Source organism: Rhopalosiphum padi, chromosome 4 (genome assembly GCF_020882245.1).
Source record: "Rhopalosiphum padi isolate XX-2018 chromosome 4, ASM2088224v1, whole genome shotgun sequence".
Taxonomy (NCBI): Eukaryota; Metazoa; Arthropoda; class Insecta; order Hemiptera; family Aphididae; genus Rhopalosiphum; species Rhopalosiphum padi.
Window position 1 is genome coordinate 36,655,058 of NC_083600.1, and position 23,509 is coordinate 36,678,566.

General features: G+C 40.3%; 1 protein-coding gene across 7 annotated transcripts in view; it reads right to left on the reverse strand.

The window, feature by feature from the left end:
* The window catches only part of LOC132930624 (serine/threonine-protein kinase tousled-like 2), a 42,988-nt gene that overhangs the window by 8,101 nt on the left and 11,378 nt on the right, over positions 1–23,509 (reverse strand). Inside the window, exons 1-2 of one of the 7 annotated variants that reach the window (XM_060996590.1) lie at positions 21,643–22,447; positions 13,685–13,773 (exon numbers count right to left, since the gene is read on the reverse strand). The exons of 1 other annotated variant lie outside the window; for it this stretch is intronic. In XM_060996590.1, the coding sequence (XP_060852573.1) occupies positions 13,685–13,773; positions 21,643–21,748 (195 nt within the window). In that variant the 5' untranslated portion in view covers positions 21,749–22,447. Of the gene's footprint in view, positions 1–915; positions 1,070–8,834; positions 9,774–13,684; positions 13,774–21,642; positions 22,448–23,509 lie in introns of those variants that run through there. 5 more of the 7 variants (XM_060996591.1, XM_060996596.1, XM_060996593.1 and 2 more) reach the window with 5 other exon arrangements.

Below are 23,509 nucleotides of genomic sequence, written 5' to 3' on the forward strand. Positions count from 1 at the left end.
CTCACACACCCATCACATCCCTATATATTATATATGCGTGTTTGTGTGTGTGACCGTTACCCGATTTTCCACCTTTTACATACATATAACCCGTGCGAACTATTGATTTTGTAAATAAACACATACATACATATATATATATGGTTTATAAACTACCCAACCCTTTTCGGTACATCCCCTTGTCCCTCTCCAACCGTATATTGGCAGGGAACGACTACAGCTACGACGACGATGACGACGAGACTATATAATACTATATATATACATACACTGTGTGCACAATACTGACCACTGCTGCAGAGGATAGTATATGGTAAACATAATAATAATATCCAAGTATCAACTATATAAAAAAAAAAAAATAATGATAAAAACTAAAAGCAAGTCCAGCCGAAGTATTATTATAATATTATAGGTTATAAATTTATAATCATTGACGATGGTGGTCGCAGTGTCCAATGGGTTTCGAATTTATTATTATTTTCCAATCGACGTGGTGGGCGTAAAACTTTTTATTTTGGTTTTAATTTGACGAACGCGAATCGATAAATAGGTTGTAGTCATCCCCTCCTTCTCCCTCTCATCGGCATCGTACATTCGGCAGAAAACGGCATCTTGGATCCGGCGCGTTTCGGCGGACAACAAATAAACACGGCCGATCGCAAAACGAAAGGTATTTTAAATATAATACTATATTGTCTGCTTACGATGCAACGTTATAAAATAATTATAATAATATAATAATGTAATCCCGGCGGCGGATGTACACGGCCGCGACGACGGCGGGTCACCGAACCTTATTAAAACGCAGCGCGCGGGCTACATTCCAGTCGACATTTAACCCGATTTCCTCGACTATTATTATTTACCATTATTATTAATAATTGAAAATATTTATTTTCATCTCATCGTTACCGTCAAAAACTGGAAGGCGATCGTCGGTTTTTGAAATCTCCGAATTGCTTCCCGACACATAACAAATATAATACAACGATAATAATAATTGTATCATCTCTTCGGTATATGCGCACACATCACAACAATATCGGTTATTAGTAGTCGTTACTCATACATTGTTTCAGACGCATAATGTGGTTCACAAAAGTACAACGCCGCCATAGACGTTCTCTTTCCGAACGAGATATTTTTTTCTCCGCGTATTATTGCGCGCGCCGATACGTTTTCGTAAATAAAACGACGACGACGAACTGCTATTACTGTGTATATATAATACCACCGCCGCCTGTACACAACGACCACGTAAATGGAAAAACACTAGCGTCCCTCCCTTAGGTCCTCACCTTCCCCAGTTTAACGACAATAGGGTGTGCCAACCCGGGAGATTTCAATTCCTCGATTACACACGCAGATACACACACAATGTAATAAATAATAATAGAAACCTGACAACAGTGTATAATACACTACGACGCCAATGCTTAAAAACATTCGGTCCAATAAATAATAGTGCGACCGAAAACTTAAATGGAAATTATATTATTATTATACAACGAATATCCAAACACCGACAGGGGTCTCGTCCGTTTTAACATCGTGGTGAAGATTTCACGAACGACCCTCGTGGAATTCGGTACTATACAACAGCCATCACAGTGTTGTTGTACCTACTACCTAGTAATAAGTAACAACCAATGCATTTTCTATTGTCAGTTGGCCAAATCACGAATAAAAACGTATACTTAAAAGCCGTTTTTTACCGGTCACCCAGATACATGTTTAGCACCTGCTCTCTACAGCGGCGGGGTATATTGCGGAACACGAATACTAAAACGAACAAAAAAAAAAAAACACACACACACATTTTGGGGATAACGAACGAAGCGGAATCGAAAAACCTAGTTCAAGGGTTCGTAACCGGTTTGGAACACGACATTTGCCGATTTCGGGTAGTATAATGTCGTGATTTATTTTTTTTACATATAATATAATTATATTCCACCTCATCATAATACCGTCTCGCGAATAAGAGGTGTGCACAAATCGAGAAGCGAGAAATAAAAATCTAGTGCGCCAGAATCGGAATAGCACACTGAAAGCAGCATCGATTAGGAAAACCAAAAAACAATATAATACATATATATGTATATATATATAGAGAGAGAGAGAGAGAGAGAGAGAGAGATAGTGTCGAGTGGGAGTCTGAAAATTGCTGTCGTTCGCTGACGGGAAAATCGTCGAAAACCTCAGACAATGGCCGACCACAATAAAACGGTGCGCTCGGCTATGCATATATGATGTGAACGGAATACGGGAAAAAAACCGTTTTTCTAGACGAAAATCGGACTGGGGCGCGCAATAACGGCGGCGGTGGCGACCGTATAATAAATACGACGACGATTATATTATTAAAATAATGAAATGAAAAGAGACGATGATATCCAAAATGGCGGTCCGATTTACAGACACACACACACATCAACGTACGCGGCGTCTAATTAGAAGAGGCCGAAGAGGCGATCAGGGTACACACACACACGCAGAGAGAGAGAGCAACACGGCAACGTCGAAAACGGGTCGGTGGCGGCGGCAGTAGTCAGAGAGAGAGAGAGAGAGAGAGTGAGAGAGAACGAGAGACAGAGATGACGACGAAATGGTAACGCGGCGCTTCGGAGAGAGGTGTCGCGGCGGCGGTAGATGGCGGTGCCGGTTTTGATTAGCCAACACAATAACGCATAAGCGAGTGGCAAAGCGGTTAGAGGTGCCTACTTTTCCCTTCACGCGCCCGCCAGCCGTTCGACTCACCGTAAATACGCACCACATCATCGGCGGGTGACGGCCGGCGGTGGTGCGCGCACGTTGAAACCCGGTCGTCGTCTGGTCGCCGCCGCCGCAGCCGATACGGAACAACAGCGCCATCAAAACGAGAACGACAGTGCACTCGACTACGGTGTAGTGTAAGTGTAGTATACTACTACTACTACTACTACTACTACTACTACTATACTACTACTACTACTATTACTATTACTATTACTATTACTACGCCGCTAAACGGTGTGTGTGTATTGTTTTTTTTTACAGGGTTCTCGCCAAGCACTTTAACACACGGCGCGCGCGCTCAGATAACCATCGGGCAAAACAAAACCGGCCGCCGTCGCGCGTATACAGAGCGGTTCAAATATCGACCGACACGAGAGCGCATCGTCGCTGATAAACAACACAACGATTAACAATATTATTAATCGCTAATACAATTAAAATTTTTTTCGTCGTCCGGCGGTAGTATTATAATAGGGCAGGCATGTCGGTGGTATTTTGAAACAGCGCGCACGCACACAAGACGACGCAGCTTTAATCAATCGTCATCGTTTTTTTTTTTTTAACTATTTCATGTTTAAATGAAACGATGTTATTGTGTGCTGGCCGAGTTGTTTTTTTTTTTTTTAGAAAATTCATACCTCGTCACGACAACAGCTGACGCCGCCATTGCAGCGTCCATTTATTCGACGCGAAACGCAAACCAATAATATAATATTAAATAGGTATGTGGGAAATTAGCAATCGAGTAAATATTATTTACACAACATTATATACACGAAACAGCATAATATTATAAAAAAGAAAATAACGTACTACACAGATATTGTATCAAACCGATTGGCCTTGTGTCTTTCCCCCTCCACCAATAAATTAGGAGGCCTATAGTGTATGGTTAATTGTTAATAAAACATTCGAATCAGCACAACGATTGACCTTTTAGGTATTTTTCGACCAACAATCAACGTCGTTGTGCAAAATCCTAAAACTAAAAACTATGCACAAAACGTTCCTTGCCAGCTGATTAAGTCCCCTAGTGCGAAATGTCTGCAGTAGTAAGCGCACTACACACCACTGAACAATTTTTTTTAAGTGCATACACGGTATTTTCTCACTAAATGATTTTATTAATTTAGAATACATTAGAAATCAATTCATCATGGAATATAAGATTCCATCACAATGAGTAATTGGAAATAGTGTTTTTTTTTACATTTAAAGATAAAAAAAGTTTTTGGTATTATCATATCTGCAGTAGGTACATAATTTTAAGACATTATAAAAATGAACAACTTTAAAATGTAATAATTTAATAACACATTTACATCATGCATACTCTTATAATTTATCTCGGAAATACGAACGATATTAATAAAACAAATTGCATGATTCTTATATTTTTTATTTTAAAATTGAGTACTTTAAAATACATACGGTATTAAGAAATTGATAATCACTAATACACTGTTATCTAACATAAATTGTAATAATTGGTAATACATACTGAAAATGTAATAAAAAATTACGATTTTATTTAAATTAAAAATTGAGTTTTTACAAATAAAATTCGAATTGATTTAAATGTTATTCGACACAGATAATCCGACTATTAAGTGATCTATTAATTAACTGAAGAAAAATTAGGATAAAATTTCAACATAAGCTCAAAAATAATGTTTAATCTGATTTAAAGTTTTAAAATTTATATAGGTAGAAAAATATACTGATCAATATTTAAGTCACATTATTCATCAAGGTGTTAATCGCTTTTATAAAATTAATTGACCTGAGTAACCCTGGTAAATATTAGGTTTAGGTTAGTGTTAGTATATTTCTTAAATAATATTCTATTCGCATTATAATTCGGAAATATGGATCAATTTGAAATAATTGTTACTAAATATAAAAACGAAAATCGTTATACCAAACAATTATAATTTAAAATCGTGTATGTAAGAATCACAAATAGTTTGCATATATATACTTAAGTCGGCCGTTTTGTTAAGTATACTTATATTAACAAATGCACAAGTGGCTACAAAGATAAACAGGTATTACTTTCAAGTTATACTCGCGAAGGTGGTTCTCGGGTTGAATAAAAATACATTAATTACATCAGTTTCAATAAAATATATAATAGTACCTACACATCGATAACAGTTTGCCTGTTATCAACTCAAAATAGGTGAAGGAGTAGCTTATCAGCGAACAGGTTTTCGACCGAATGACCTTACACTAGACTTTAGGAAATTAGTGCGCGTCCATTAATTACGAGAACATCGCATATTATACACGTATTACACCTGTATATAAATAAATGGACCCGCAGAGCAAGCAACTAGTAACCAATGTAGAAACCGAAGTTTCGAAAGTCGTTGTGCGTGCCAATAATATAAGTGTAAAAAATGTAAACGAATTTAATTGTCGAAACGGTTATTAAAACCGAATTATACCTATACTCATATGATAACATAATATAGCAAACCGACCGACACCTATAGCAGCGGACTATAGTCGCTCGATTGAAAACAATAAATACGAACCTATCGCGTGCGATGTACCTACAATAATATTATTATATTATAGATACCATGGTCCATGGGTACGCGGGTTACCATATTATATTTATTATAATAAGCTAGTTGGAGATAAAATATTTTCTAGTGCGTTGACTCGCCCGGGAAACGAGCAAACTTATATACCGGATTCCGTTGCTAGAACATAATGTAATAATATTATTGTGTATATGTGTGAGTGTATCGGACGATTTCCTTTCATGTACACACATACACACACATAAATATAATATTGTTATGTACATGTATAAGTATAAATCGTCGGCTCGTCGTCGTCGCCAGCCCACTCTCCTGGCAGCCCCCTACATGGAGCGCCGTGTGTCCGCGACAACAACGACGACGACGTTCGGTTCAATTCAATTGTCTTGTCTTGTCTTGTCGGTTGGTCATTCGGTGCGAGGGGTGCAATAACACAACAATACGCACGCGCATCAATCACAAGCAGGGAAACATCCCGAGATGTTCTATTTTATCGCGGTTACCAACCAACATGGTGGCTGGTCGGCCACGCAAACACGAAGGAAAAAATGCGAAAAAATAAAGACTGATAATAATGATATTACATAAAATTATGATTTTTCTTTGGGAACGCGTCGGAGAAACCTTGACCCTAACCCCTCCCCCAAATATAAAACCGACACGAACGCACACGCTTGCGGCCATTAAAAAGTCAACATAATATATTAATATTAACATAATAAACATAACCACCGATCGATTTCGTACGTAGACGACAACTCACCATTAAATGTTATATTATATACAAATCTAACGTCGTCGTCCGTCGGATTGTTGTCGGAAAGTCGTTTTACTCATCGTACATTCCGTCGAGAATAAAAAAAATCTACCCGACAACGAATACCACATCATACATGATTATCTATATATATATTATTACTATTTCGCATATCGGGGAAATCGACTGTCGATCGACCGGACCTGACGAAAAACGACGTAAATATTGTATTATAGTGCCCATAACTACCCGTCCAATTAGCACGAAATATACAATAATAATAATAATAATAATAATAATAACTGGACTTATACACTATTACAGTATTATAATCAGAAACCGGTCCGACGGGTTTTCGTTACTATGCACACAATATATTATTGTATAGCGTAAGTATCATATTTAAACGCATCTCTCGTACACGCGGCTCTCGAGTACAATATAATATTATGTACCTACCTACACGCATTATGTACCATAAATATATAAATACGACGTACATATTATAATAGCAGTAAGTAGGTATTAACATTATTATTGTGATCGTGACCGACCAGTGTAATCCGGCATCCGTTTAATTTGGTCAACCTGTCTCATATACCGACCAATTTTTCTACGAGTGACAATATATAATATTATAATACACCTATATTAATGGTTATATATTGTATTATTGTACACACAACACTGCAAACGCCATAAAAACATGTCGGGACATACACACACGATTTCACTAAAATTTGTTCTTAAAAAAAAAATAAATAAACAGAATTATTTTAAATTTTCTAATTAGATAACTGTAATCTAATGATTCTAATGGAAAAATAATTAACTTTTCCACATGGCTATATCTTGCTAACCGTTGTGGCCCAGTTGCATAATTAAATAATATATATTAAAAATGTTTTGCATTGTTTGGTGGGTTTAATTGGATAGTTAGAACTCATCATGACTATTCGTCGTAGTTACTTTTGTATATATTATGAAGATTGTGAAGTCCATTATTTAGCCGTACGTGGAAACATGAAATAATATCTGCATGAGTACACACCCCAACAAGCGTTTTTTAAGTGATAAAATATAACTCCACCAATCGGGGATGAACTATCAAACACATTAAAATATCATGTACTACGAATAATTAACAAATTTGAAACTAGTTTTAAAGTAATCTATTTAAATGAGACTATATAAAGGAGGCCATTATAGAAGGTTCAATATTTTTGGTGATAACTGATAAGTGACTGAGCCCTTAAAGGCACACCCCATGTTTGTATAACTTTGTGCATCTATATATTTTCCATTAAACATTTAGATGGAGTCACTTAAAAATCCCAAGTTGGGGCTATTTGTTTTGATGAATAAACAAAATGAATTATCGATAACATCGTCGTGTGAAAGAGCTCAAGATTTCAAATTAAGTGAACATTATATAATTTAATAACGTCTGTATTATAACTTATAATAGTAGTTGAGTGCTTATAATTTATAAACACTTAACTTATGTATATATGTCAGGCATCTTTAAAACAAACTATTATAGAAATATTTACACTGCGGAGGACATACTATACAAACGCCGCCTTATATAATATGGTATTAAATAACTAGTAACGGATATAATATAGATAGAAAGTCGAGTTCAAGCAACGATCATAAGAAATTCAGAAATTATAAAATAAAAATGACTTGTGATCAAGAAAACAAATACAAAATGACAAATGTACAGTGTATGTAAACGATTAAAATTAATTAAATAGTCATTTATTTTATTTGCTATATCGTAATATTACGTTAACAAGAGGGTGTACGAATGCGACATTTTAGTAACCAACAAGGAATCATTACAAAAAAGACGATATCTATACTACACCTATACGAGCTAAGTGTATTTAAAATAATTACATTAATATAGAATTATAATAGTAATAAAAATCCTAGAAGAATTTCAATAGTTTCGGTTAATAAGCTTATAGAAAATTCAAATCATAAATAAGAAAGGGGGGCGTTATTTTTTTCATGAGAGACAAAACTTTAAAATGTATTCGTCAAAAAAGGATAGGAGAAAAATTAAACTAAAATAAAAAATTATATATTTGCAATGTGTCTTTGATTGGCAAGGTTAGATTAATATAAGGGCATGTGAGAAAATAAACGATGCGATTTCGCAAAAACATTTCATTACGAAATAAAAATATGGTGTAAACGAAAAAAGATCGTGTGGGCGACGCGGCGATCACTCGGTATGTATGGCGGCGGTAGCGATTACGTGGCACGCCGGTTGATCGGCCGTGGCGCAGGTTATGTCTGTCAACAACCGGTGCCCGGGCGGCGAGAGGAACAACCAGCCGGTGATCATATGGCCACGCGCGTCCCGAGCCCACAGACTGACTGACTGTGAGCATGAATGGCGAGCCGCCGACGTTCCACGCACGCACGCCGCACGCCCACCGACGCACCGGGGTTACTACGTCACACGATATTACCGTGCCGCGGCGTACGATAATTACCGTACTCATTGAGCTTCGGCTGGCCGGCCGGCGCGCACGCTCACGCGTCGGCACTACGACACGCACACGCCGAAGCGCTCGCGTGACGTCGCGCCAGCGTATACACTACGGGGACGGGGTAACGTGTAAATATTATATTATGTATATACTGTGCTCGTGTATCAAAATATTATGTGTACAAGTGACGTGCATCGTTTCCATCGAAACGCCGTCGTCGTGTATCGGTTTTTTTACCCATCGTTTCCGGGACTTTTTCCGCGGGCGGTCCACGACTACTTGCAATCGGACGCGATCAAACGAGCACTGCTGCTGCTGGAGTTGCTGTTGCTGCCGATAACACGCGGGTCCGACGACGCGACACTTGACCATGGTGGCGACGATATCCGTTAATAAACGACGTCGACGACGGCAGACGATAACGACACATGCCTCGGCGGCGATGGTTTCCGGTGCAGCAGTGGCCACACTACTACTACTATTACTAACACTACACTTAACGCTGTTACTATTACACGTCATGTATGACTAAAAGCGCGTATCGTTGACGGGCGGTGTAGTGGCGGTGTGTGTGCGATGACGGTGGGCGGTGTGGTGGCGGTGGTGTCGTCCACCCTTTCCGCGCACACCACAACCGTTCGTATGGCCCTCCGCCGCCGCCTATACTGCTCCGCGACCGACGTTGATCAATAACACACGCTCGAAAGGCAGCATCAACTGACTGAAACGACGCGGTCGTCGTCGTCGGAACGAAAACGAAACGCGGGACGAACAACAAAACTCTGCCGCCGCTACCCCCCGGGGGGCGAGAAATGCGCGTCGAGAGCGAGTAATACACACTGACACTGCACCGTATGTGCACCACCGGACACTCGAAAGTCGTAGTCGTCGTCGCCGCCGCCGCCGCCCGATGACCCCGCCGCCGACAACTGCTGGCTGAGACACGCGCCGCTGTGGCGTTCACCTCTCGACGACGACGACTCAAGGGGTGGGTGGGTGGGCGGATTGAAATTGCGTAAGCGAGATAAAATAAAAAAATATCGCGACCAACAACAACAACAACAACAACAACAACGCACACGCAAACAAACCGGGCGCGACGACACAAACTCGCGGCGTCCACGAGCGCACTACTCCGTGCAGACCCGGCGATCGCGCGCGTTATACGCACGTCGTGTATATGTCATATACGTGTAGAGTTGGTGTGTAGTATTTACCATCGAAAGTATACACAGTTCACACACACCGAGAGAGTTTACGGTACGCACCGCCGAGCGGCGCTACGGTGATTTTCACTTGTAAGCGGCTTACCGGGGAGAGCTCTGCGGACGGCGGCGTTGTTTACTACTACCAAAATAATAATAATAATAATATAATATATACATATTAGTTGTTATTATTATTATGACGACGTCGAGCGCGCGAGAGAGAGAGAAATCTAAATTAAATATGGCGTTCCGCGTCTATGTGTGTATATCATAATAATATAATATAATATTTCGGGTTAGCTCGATATTTTTTTCAACGTCTCCCCCCCTCCCCAACCCCGCCACTTATCGCGGCACGACGACCCTCAATAGTATACCTACACCTTTCCAAAAAGACACACACACACACAGATACATTTCATAAGCATTTTATACAACAGAGCGTGTGGTATGTGTGTACTTGCGAGTGGATGGGTGAGAGGAGAGAAAAATCGACTAATAGTATTATACGAATGTATATAATATAATGTACTATTATACACTCGTTATGATATTATGTGTGCCGTAAAAAATATATTATGGGTCGTATCGTTCGAAATTATCCCACCTCCGCGTTATACATACCAAGTACACACCAGGTAGATATATTTATATATATATATATATATATATTATACAGGGTGTGCAAAGTGTGTACAGTTGACCGTTCAATCAAATGAAACATTTTTAAACATAAAACTTTATAACTCTTTTCGTATTTTTACACGTTCACGGGAGTAACAAAAAAACGAATCCTTTGTATCCTAAAGCAATGTTAGCTCATATTTGGGCTTTAATTCCGTACAAAAGTGTAATGTATTACTACAATGCTGTACCAACGAAGAAAGTTCTCTTTTCACCGTGTGAATGGATGTTGTGAACGTGAACGTTCAACGTTTAAACTAGGAAATCAGCACCGCGGCGATGTCGTTGATAATACGCGCAGCTGTTGTATATAGTACATCCAGAGTTATTCTCTGTTTGGGGAAGGGAGAACGATTGTGTTAAAATGTTTAAAATGATACTTGACGCGTGCGCGTTACCGCGTTCGTAATCGAATGTTGTTTGAAAAAAAAATATATATTCAATTTCAGAATTTGATTAAATAAACATTATTTTCGACACATGAACACATTTTTACATAATATATCACCGTTAATAAATTATCGACAGAATTTATTAACCAACCTAACTATTAGCGTTAATCAAACACGATGGTTCAAATTTCATAATACATTCTTTGAAAACATGAATTATTAAAAAATATTCATTATAGTCAACGTTTTAGATAAGGAACATTATTAATAATTATGAACTAATGATCTAGTAATCGATCAAATTTTCTTAAAAGTTAAAAAATAAGTTTATTATAAATTTTAAGAAAAATTAAGATAACGATGACTTGAAGTTTTTCTGTTATAATATATTAGCGTATATAAATAAATAGATTACATTGTTATAGGAGCACTTAAAAACTCGATATTTATGATATCGTTCATTAGTCGCCATCATAATTATGGCTGAAACAATACGAAGGGGATATTTTTCTTTAACCCCACGGCAACGGAACAAAATAATGAAAATTTTTAAATTAAGTTTATGGTTATAAAAATTAAAACAATAATAAGTAATAAAACCGTTTTTGAAAATAAAAATTATTGGCTGACGTTTAATAAATAATAAGCAGTATGATAGGTTGGTGTTTTAAGTTTTAAATATTTTATTAAAAATTTCCTAAATTTTTTAGAAGAAAATACGAAATAAAAATATTATAAAATACTCTATAAACAGCTTTAGAACAGATATTCTTGTAAATGTAAATAAAACAAACATGTACAGATTTTTTCATGATGGTGTTATAATAAAAACACGTTTCAATATTTAAAATACCTGTGAACTTTATATCTTTTATTACGAAAATTGTTAGATAAAAATAACAATAAAATATATTAACGATGAACATTATTTCATTAATGAATATTAATGGGAACGTTCATTTTAAACGTTAAAAAAAATCAAAGGATCGAGACAAGCAACACGTAAACGAGGAAACCGCAAACTTGTACAATAATGTTGTGAATAATCATAACATTAATGAATATATAGTATTTATTAGCCGCAGCAAAACGTTTGTATTATAATATTAAATATTATTTATTTCTATTGAATCGTACTATACAGGATATGATGATGATGACGATGACGAACTCGTTCAAACTTCCTCGACACGCAGTCGATTGGTGATTACCCCCTCCGCAAACAACGATACCGTTAAAAATAACCATTAACGTATAAAAAGATGCGTACGGCTGGCTGGCTTACTGCGTATACCTATATAATGGTAATATTAAAATATTATGCTCGGAGATCGGAGAGCAGTAAACGATTGCGATGTGTGAGCATGTACCGATTGTCGTCGACTGGGGAATGGGGATTTATAAATAGAAATAGAAGACTCGTGTGACTTACGGGCTGGAATGACGAACATAATTATTGTAGAACACCAGCACAATCATGGTTGTTGTGATTTAGCGGCGGTTTTCGAAGACGATCTTAAAATGACACGGGCAAAATGCACAAAGCAAAAAAAAAAACCGTCACATGTCGCCAAGGGTCACCTTGAAACGCAATAAAATAATACTGGTAATCGATCGTTTCCTGTTCCGAAATGATTAACACTATTGTCGTGAAAAAAATACAAATTTTGTACGATAACCGACGACGATATTGATGTACAATAAAAATTTTTGTCGTTTTGTCTAAGAGTCAACGCCCCGTTATAGAGTCTAAAAGAATTCTCGGGAACTGTTCCGAAACACAGTTTTAGCGCTCATTAGAATTAAAAAAAAAAAAATAGAGACGAGTATGTGTAAATGGCATTAGCAACGATGACGACGACATTCGATGATAACGATAATTTTATATTGTAGTGTATACGTCTACGAGTTTGCTGGCTGGATGGTGATAACGTCAACGCGACGATAATTTTATGGATATTATTATTAGCCGAGTAACGACGTAACACGAATCAACCGATTAAAGAAAAAGACACGTCGGCTGTGGTCGCGGTGCGTATGTTCGAGCTGTTTCGTATATATGCTAATAAATACAAATCGATCGATAATATTTTAAATATCGAGTGCGCAAATCACGTACCGGCGCATAATATAAACGTATATTATGTATATATATATAATTTTTTTTTCGTCGTTTCCGAGCCAAGTTTTGACAGCGTTATCGAGCAAGCAAACGGAACACGCGACTGTTGCCATTTACACGGGCGGCGGCCGTAACTCTATTTCGATTCCGCGGTGTACCTACTACCTACACAATAATACTCGTCTCCCGGCAATTAAAATATTTTTACTATTAGTCTATTATTCAAAATAATAATTTGCTACACAATTTTCCAAACCTACGGATTAACGTATTTTTTTTACGGTTAATATTATCTATCATTCAACATTGTTCTTTTCCTCCCGGCCAAATTTTATACAGTTTGTACGATATAAATTTTTTACGTTTCCCGTCCGCATCGTCGTGCACTGAAATTTAACGATAATAATATTATTACGATATTCCTGCGATGACGAGCACACGGGCGCACGGTCAAAACTGGTACTTGTGGGAGGGGTAGAGGGGAAGCTACAGCACAGAGCTCACTACTATTATAATACACACAAACCGACGCTGACACGGTGTTATTTCTTTTAAAATGTCTTTTACACCACACAACGATGGATAAAAATTATTTTATACTAAACATTAATAATATTACGATACCGTGCGCAGACAATGTTTACATTACGGTTTTATGTGTTTTTTTTTGTGTTGACTTACTCGTGCGCCGATGAACCTGGCTTCCAGTAATTCTTGTTTACGTGGATCCAGCGCAGCTTGGAAGTGATGCTCCATTTTGACGCTAGCACCTATACGAAACACAAAACCTTGGTCAGAGAAACTATCGACAAATCAGTTGAAAACGTGTAGGCACAATAACATAATATTATATTACGATGGCGCGCGGTGGCGTATATATTACGATGTTTTGTCTCCGGTTATTATATTTTACTTGGTTTCCGAGCTGCGCGCGACGGCGGCCTAATTAATCGCCCACCAGTCTATCCGACTGATCTCGCCCGCCCGCCTGACGATCGGATTTCGTTTAAACCACATACAGAAAACCTTCCAAATCGCAAATTTCCATCGAACAAAATGTTACATAGAAACGTTGTTTGTTTACTCTACAGGAAAGGAAAATGAAAAAATGAGTATACAACACAAACACATCACTCGACCGTCGTCAGGCACTATTAGTTATTATTATCAGTATTCGCCACTCGCGATATCGTTTATAGGTATATGTGATGATTTTTGTGTGCGGCTGCAAGATTGATGGACAATCCGATTGCCAGCGATCGAAATTCATATTCCACCCGGCGGCCTGTTAAGTCGAAATAACCTATTTTTAAACGGGTCGCGCGACAAATGCCGAAGGTCAACTGAAAGTTAATTTTAACCAATCGGCGTATTTTGTCTTCAACACTACACTTTGATGGCAGCACCAGTAACGCGATATTATTAATATCGTCATCACTGCAGTCATCGTTTTGTTTTGCAATCCGATAAATGAAATTCCACTCGTTCCGTGCCACAAATTTTCTCGACATTTCCCGCCGCGCAAAACACAACACAATATTGCGGTACTTTACCCACCACCCGCCACCGTTGTTCGTCCTCACACGCACACACAGGCTTGCAAACCAAAAATAAGCGCCGGCGGGTGCGCGCGGGGGAGGGGGAATCTATTCTTATCGGGTTATCGCACTTGGGCCAACCTAATCAGAGCCTCCCCGGCCCAAACTCACCCGGCGGTATCATTACGCGAGAGCGCCACACAACACAACACGTCGGGATGACGGTGTAAAGTGGAAACGCACATTCGGAACAAACCACCGCCGCCTGCAACGGGTTCGGTACGCCGAGGCGGCGGTTATTCGAGGGGTTACAACGTTACACGTTGTCGGAGAATTATTATTCTTTATATTATTTACACTCGTCTCGCGCGCACGCCGATGTCGCGGCGTCTTGTTATTGGTCTCTGTCCCTCCTCCTCGAGACGGTTATTTCCGTGTGCACGGAAAACCGACAACCGACGTCGTCGTATAGGGTTGTGATGTCGGCGTCGGGACAGAAGGGAGATCGGGGTGGTACCCACGGATAATTATTCGTATTATTATTATTATTATTATTACTATTTATACTTAATACGCATAGCGGACGACCGGAGAAACGGAGACGACGGCGGTGAGTGGTGTGTGTATGTGTGTGTATGCACGCAGCGGTCGTACACATAATTATGGACATTTTCATCCCGACATTGTGTTCGACCGCCGCCGATAAAACGAAGAGCGACGTTGCCGGTTTGCGTACGGTCGAGAGGGCGGCGGCGGACTCGCACACACACACACACACACACACACACACACACACACACATACGCGCGCGCGTACTGTAAGACATCGACGGCGACGGCAACAGTCAGACCGAAGAGAAATGTACTAAGCTTAATATTGTGTTGTTTTTTATTCTATTTCGTTTTGCTTTTTATATTGTTATTGCGTGCGCACTGCAGAGCACACCGATATTCGTATTTTATAATACACGTGTATAATAATAATACACATAACACATAATAGCACTGAGTGCTGCGCTCTCTCCCTCTCACTCTGGCGCACACCGGCAGACGGATTACTCACACACACTCGCGTCTCACACACAGACAGATACACGTACACGCCGGCACACAATACGATATGTTATACATATATTATTATTATTATCGCGTATGTGTGTGGCGTACGGGAGTATTTAGAATTCACACCGATCGGGCCACGGGAGTAGGACCCGGAGCGCGGAGGGGAGGTCATCCGTCGGGCTGCGTTGCCGGATCGTGTCCGTTTCACGGTGCGTCTACGGAAAAGGGCAGGACCCCGCCACCGCCCGCCACCAGAGGGAGATGGACTGATTCGTGACACGAGGTATATACCGAATAGCAGCGGCTTACGCGTGTGTGTGTGTGTGTGTGTGTGTACACCGGGTTAGGCCGGCGGGCGGGTGGATCGGCGATGGCGATGGCGACTGGCATGACTGGCGGGTGGGTGCCAAGAGAAAACGATCGATTCTCTAGCTATTCTAGCAAACTCCGTTTTATACATATTGTACATACGCGCGAGCGTGCGTGTGCGTGTGTACACGTAAAAGCCACTGTGTCGTTGTCGGGCGGCCATGCATAAGTAACACACCGGAGCGGGCACACAGACGTTTGAAAACTCCAGCGGAGCCCCACCCCGCACGCACCGCCACACCGTCAGTCAAGGCAGTAACGGTGCAAACAAAACCCATCGCCGCCACCCTCCGACGTTACCCGTTACCCGGTAGTACCCGGTTACAGCCGATTTGACGGTCGTCGAAGACTCTGCCGCCGAGATTCTCGCCCCCGTCAAAAAGACGCGTCCCTCTCGTCCCCGCCAACACCACCGCCGCGCAGGGTCCTCGAGTAGTCGAGCATCGTGATATCCTCTTCACGACCACTTTACACGATATTATTATTGCAGAATGCGACCGCGCGGTATATTGTTGACGCGAAGTATAATATCATCGAGCCGGAGTGGAAGAAAACAAAAAACAAAACAAAAAAAAAAAACACTCATCGACTCCCGGGCGTAAGCACACCGCCGTCATTCTTCCATAATGTACTGGAAGAGGTCGTTCAAAAAACCTTTATCGTGTTATTTTTATACGACACACACGCGCGCACGTAAACAAACAAATGTGACGTTAATTCGACCGTGATCAGCGTCAACCGCCGAGAAAACGAGCTTTTGAAAACATCAGCGAAACGTCACAACAAAAGCTTTTCGCAACAGTTTAAAACCGAAATGGCGCTAGAACGCGGAACCACCCAGATCGAAAACTACTGCACAGTCACCGCCGCACGCCGACCGAGTGGCGTAGACGCCACAAAAAATAATACCCAGCTTGTCCATATAAATAAATGTTACGGATTTCGAATATACACGCCACCGGCGCCGTGCAAAGGTATAAAATAATAATTTTTCAAAAAAAAAAAAAACTTGTGGCGTAGACATAATATGATATAGTTCTGGAATCCAGCGGACGTTTTTAGACGCATTACCGAGACGGCAATAATGACGTTTTACGACATAATACACTTATTGCCTATGGCATACCGTTTACGCTCAGCATCGTCGTCGTCGTAGTCGTCTCTGGCGCATCGTCGGCAGTACGAGTGCAAATCATAATTTTAAAATTATTTTACTGTTATAGTATTACTTTCATACGATATTATTTGCGTTTCGACATAGCCGTCAAAGGCGAATCGATAAAAACACCAAGACGTCGACGGAGATATTTTAATAATAATGTCTACGTCGTCGGCTTAGTTGGTAACGACGAATGCGTTTAATTATAATGATTTTGAAAATACGTTCGTGGAGCACGACGTCGACGACGACCGGTTGGAATTTTTCAACGAGAATGAGAAAAAAAATAAATAAAACACTGGTGTTCTCGTTGACGTGGAAATGAAAAAATAATAATATCGCACACGCGACTGCTGCGCAAATTTCGAAACGCAATTAAATAACAGTCGCCCGGCGGCGGCATGTATAATACTCAATGACAAACGAGAAAATATTCGTATTGTCATATATGTATATATAAATTATACATGCATTATTATTATATGTACCTACGTGGTATTTTTATTAATACACACAAATAAGACTCCCACCGACCGACAGTCAGACAACGCGACGTGTGCGATTCGTACGTAACGTCCGCAGTAGTGCAGTGTTATTATATTTTACCTTACACTATTATAAACACAATATAATAATAATATTATATTCTGAAGAAGGCAATCCTAATTTCAACTGATCGTATACATCAAATATGTAACCTAACCAATAGTAGCATACTATATTCTAATAATTATATTAGCCCAGAAATAAGAACAATGTTAAAATCATTTATCGATAAATATTCTGTTGTAGATAGGCATTCACAAAGTATAATAATATACTTTCCCACAAATTAAAATACTCCTTAGTCCATCGAGTGAACGACAGTAAATACAACCTTATTTGGGCGAGGAATTGCCTAAGAGCATAACGCGGGTTTTAGTAAGTTATAAAAAAATCGGATCAATTGCATTAATCTGCGAGACGCACAAGTGGCGGCGACGGTGGTGGTTTTTTAAAATCGTTATTTTTTTAGACGAATGATATTAGTTGGGTCGTTTTGAGGATTTAAAATAGAGCCCCGCCCGGTTTTCTCACGGCGTCACGTTACCGAATTACCGACATTTTACCATGTACGACACTATGCCGACGACAACGTAGGCGGAGGTGAATCGTTCAAATACGACGACAACGACGACGATCGTTCTGTTTTCTGTAGTTATACGTTCTCTATAATATAATGTTAAATGGTACGCGGCCACGCGGGAGAGTAAATTATTTTATACTGTGTTTTTTTAAACGCAATTATTATTGTCGGCCAAGAAAATATGTTCACTCGTTGTTCAACTCGGTAGAACACTTTGGGGTCAACGAAACTATATTATTACTATTATTATATTATAGTCGGACGATCGAGTACCGTTTTTTTCTATTTTCGCAGTTGTTGTAAATTTGATCATGTCGGTAATAAAATAATGGTTGAAAACGATTTGCACACGGCAATGTATAATATTTACCGATCCAAGTCGAAAAATGCGAACGACGACGGTATCTCCTCCATTCGCGAAACTATACTGCTACTACAATAAATTGTATACCCGTACAAAAACATTTTTGTTTCCATTTTAATTCGTTTGATTGTACCATCAACTACATTCTCAAACATTCTGCGCTAATAGAGCCATAGATGTAATCATCTATATTTATTGACAACATAATAGTATGTTGTTTTAAGATTATTTTTCTAGTAAACTAGCGCAGAATACAACGGTAAAACTAATTTATATCGATTTAAATATAAAATATAAGACTCGAGTAGGTACTCAAGACACTTATAATACGATTATAATATACTTGTCGGATGATTATTGATAAAACGTTTGGTTAGATACGAAGTGAAAAAAATAACTACCTAACGTTTATTAATATTATAATCTTACAGCGACACGTCGACAACGCACGGTAAGAAAATAAGAAAAATAGCTTTTATAATCTGCCCTCTCTAGGTCACATACATAAAATTAGTCCTTGGTCACGTTACACGATGTCGTTTTTTATCAATTAAATATTCAGTACAAATGTCATTTCAAATGCGGCAAACGTAATTTTTCGTGTGCAACGTTGTTAGACATATTTTATTAATTATTCACCAAATTATAACTTATCAAAACTGTGAACTCGTCGCTTGATCTACGGCTAGAGGTTTGACGACGGCGTGAAACGTACTTACAAGTTCACACAGTAAATATAGTAATATTATTTCTTATATTGTTCATTAAACGGCGCGCAATAGTTTTTCAATGTTTTACATCACACACATGGACCGGTAGAAACGTGTTTTCGAAAATTAGCATGAAAAAACGTGAGAAACGGTCAAAAAGTCTCGCGCGACCGACCGTTTAACTAATCGGATTGTTGTTTTTTTTTTATATTATATCTCTAAAACGGAATTAAGTCGTAAGCGATTCTCATGAACGCGCGCGCATATGTCACTGCAAATCGACTTAAAGCGTTATCGACATTGGAACAACGTCATGCACTCGTATATATATGCCTATACGTAACATACTATTATAAAACATAATGTATATGATCGGATTCGTTTCGTGCCCGGTACTACACAACACACAGCAGTGGTCTCGTCGTAATAATATTGCTACGAAAACGATTTTTCGAGCACACAAAATAATAACGACGGTCCTTGGACACAAACGTCGAGCAGCACCGCGCTCCAACCACCCACCCACCAACGTACCTATATACCTACCTACATACACGCCGGCCGTCCGTGCGCCTCTCGGGCGCGGAAATGACGCAAAGGCGGAAAAAGCCGACGAAACGGTCTCTCGGTGCATGCGTACACGACGAAAAGTCGCGGATTTGGGTTATAGTCGTATGGGACGCGCGCGCAAAAATAAAACACATCGGAATGCGGCGGCACAAACTTTGGCCGGTCATCTCTCTCCCTCACTCGCTCGCTCGCTCTCCGTCTTTCCCGTCATCGGTGCACAACACAAACACACACAAACACATATGCGCGCGCATGTGTGTGTGTGTATTTGTGTGCGGTGTTCGGCCGCCATTGTTCGCGCGCGCCCGGTTACACTTCTCGGCCGCTTATTTATTACACGACGTATTTATCCAGAGCACATCTCCTCTCGGCTCTCGCTCTCGCACAAGACACACACGCACACACACACAAGCGCGCGCGGTCTCCCGCCCTCCCTCACTTCGCGTACAAAAGACGACACAGGCGGCGGCGGCGTCGGAGTGTTCCACGAATGTGCTATGCGAACTTGCCACGTACACACACACACACACATACACACGATGACGACGACCTATGGAGGAATCCGTTGCCAGAGGCGAATGCGATTATAAAAAATAAAATCCACACGACGTGCACACAACACACACATACGTATAATATATATTATATATATATATATATATATATGAGTTCTTGGCGTATAATAATAATATTGTAGAGGAATCGAAACGCGTCTTTCGACAACGATGCAGCAATATCGCCATTTACGGATTTCGTCGTTCAAGCCGTCGCTACACTACTGTACAACAACCTATCGACCGGCACGTGTGTGTATGTGCATCGATATATTATTTTATATTTACATTATATCGTGTAGTTGTGTGTGAGCAGAGAAAAAAAATAACATTTAATTGAACCTGCAGCGGCGGCGGCGGCAACGGTGGAGGAATATTTTGCGGGGGGAAAACGGTCGGAACAAGGTAGTGTGTACATAGTAGCGCGCGGTGTCGACTAATATATGGTGGAGGGGGCGTGGTACGGCGACGACTACGACGACCGTCGTGCAATTTCTCGTACATTTTAGAATAAACGCAAACCGTATTTAAAAAACCCACAGAGGTCGAGGCGTTATCGATCGGCGGTCGTCCGAAAATAATACGACTACTACAACAACTATAGAATACGCAACTAACACCACTACGACAGCGGAGGGTGCGGAGCAACCCTCTCATCGTAACCAACCGGGTGGGGGTTGTCTTTGTACAACGTAAGCGTTGTGTGTGTGTTTTCAGTACCGTATACAATAATAATAATAATAATAAAACCAGGACGACGGATGTTCACCTAAAGAGAGGTTTATATAATATTACAAGAGAGTAGACATTTTCGTCGTGAATGACGAAAAGCTAGTCCCGCCAAAAATGCGAAAGAGACGACGCGACCGTAGAGCATAATATTATTGTTTGTACGCGATACCGTTTAAATTATGATACTAAATTACTATGAATTATATTATTACATTGCAAGTTTTCGAAAAAGATTTCTTTGAGGTATCACCCGATAATGATGTTTACATACATCGACGCACACCGAATCATCGTGGCATGCAATCGATTTACAAACATCATCGAACGGCAATTTATTATAAAAAATATAGAAATATAATATATATAAGTGCATATATTATTATAAAATAATAAACGTATATAATTGAATTATATGGTCTTGTGGAACACATAAAATTGTACAGGTGTCGAACTAACCTTGGGAACACATCATCATCGATAAATGCGCACCGGTCGCTGCTGCTGCTGCTTCTGACAACGACGGCGAAGGCGGCGGCGGCAGCGGCACGAGGTAACACGACATATGCACTGGCGACGCAACAATATGAACTCTGCGCCTCTTCCATGTGCCGGTGCGAGTAGGGTAGTGGCGGTCGGTGACGGGAAAGATGTGTTGGCGGGGGGAGGGGTAGGACGGCGAGGAAAGTACACCCCACCGCCGCTCAATCGCTGCCGTTACACTAGTTAGGTATAGTACTACTAAAACGGCAGCAGCCGTTGGCGGAACTCATCGTCCGAATTTCCACACGACGTAATATTGATTTTACAATGAAATTCGCCGACGACGGCGGAGGCCGTTAAAAAAAAAATAAATAAATAACAAGAAAAACGCCTCGCGACGTCGGGCGTACGCGTCTCCTCCGGTGGCACAAGACGAGAGCGCCGCCTCCGGTGTGCACAGGGCGCGAGTGCGCGCACGCGAATTCGGACGGGAAGAAAAGCGCGTCGTGCGTATATTAATTACTATCCCGGCCTCGGGATAAAATAATAACAATAATAATAATGAAAATAATAATATTATTATTATTAAAACAACAATAATATTATCATTATTGTTGTCGGTGTTATCACGCCCGCGGGTGGCGTTAGTCGGAAACCATAGGTACGACGAAGACGAAACACGACACGGACGGAGAAGAGATGTGATCGGAACGAACGGACGGACGACGACGACGGACGGACGCGCACGCACTGCCGACTGGCGGTTTTGTGAAACGATCACTGCGGCCCGTACGACCCGATGACCGGACTCAGAATGGGAATAATGACTCTATATCCTCCCGACGATAGTATAATACAATATATATGTATATAATATAAAATAATAATAATATATAATATGACAGTGTGCACACAAGCAGCTGCTCTGCTCTCCGGGACCCGCTCTCTATAAAACGCGTATCATACACTGCTGCAGTGTTATAGTATACCGCAGTGTAGTAGTAGTAGTAGTAGTGTGCATTCCTTTCCTGTGTTTGGTAATAATAATAATATTCAACTACTATAATTTTTATTCTCTCCTCTTCTCTTTCTTTTTCGATTGCGCGCAATGCCCAATGCTGCGCGACCTTCGCACACCGCGCCACCGCCGCACCAGTGTAACCACTCACTGGCTCTTCACCACCGACACTCTCACACACTCTCTCCTTTAGTGGTGTTCCTACCCTGTTGCGAATTTTCATCGACAATTTTCAACCACCTACCGTGTGTGTATCACACACCGCGGCCCGCAACACTACCATTGTGTAACACGTATCTAAGCTACCCAACTACGCACAACGATTTTTCGGTCGCTTCCACCACTCGGTTCGTTTTCGTCTTCTATCGGTTTCAATACGAAAAGGGTCGACGATAAGACGTATACGACAATGATACGCGACAAACGGTCGTCCCGACTTGTCGTAAACGAGAATAGCAATCTCCTCCGACGTGATAATATACTAACTATATAGTATCAGTATAACGTGCTAAATCCGCTTAGGTTTTCAAACTGACACATTTTTTTCGAGACGAATAATTTATAAATAAGCGACAGTGTTAACACGACGCCGTGGAAGTCATATTGAAACTATTTTTGGCCGGCAAATACAACTAACCCCTTCGTATACCGGTCCGGTTGAACGGAAATTATTACAGCTGATCTATCCGCTCGCAATGACGTTATATCACGAACATTCGAGATTAGAAGAATCTATTTATAGCCTCTACGAGAGACTTTCGAATATGCGTACAATGACTAAAAATATGTAAGGTACGTGCGTGTAGAGGAAAATCGGAAACCAAA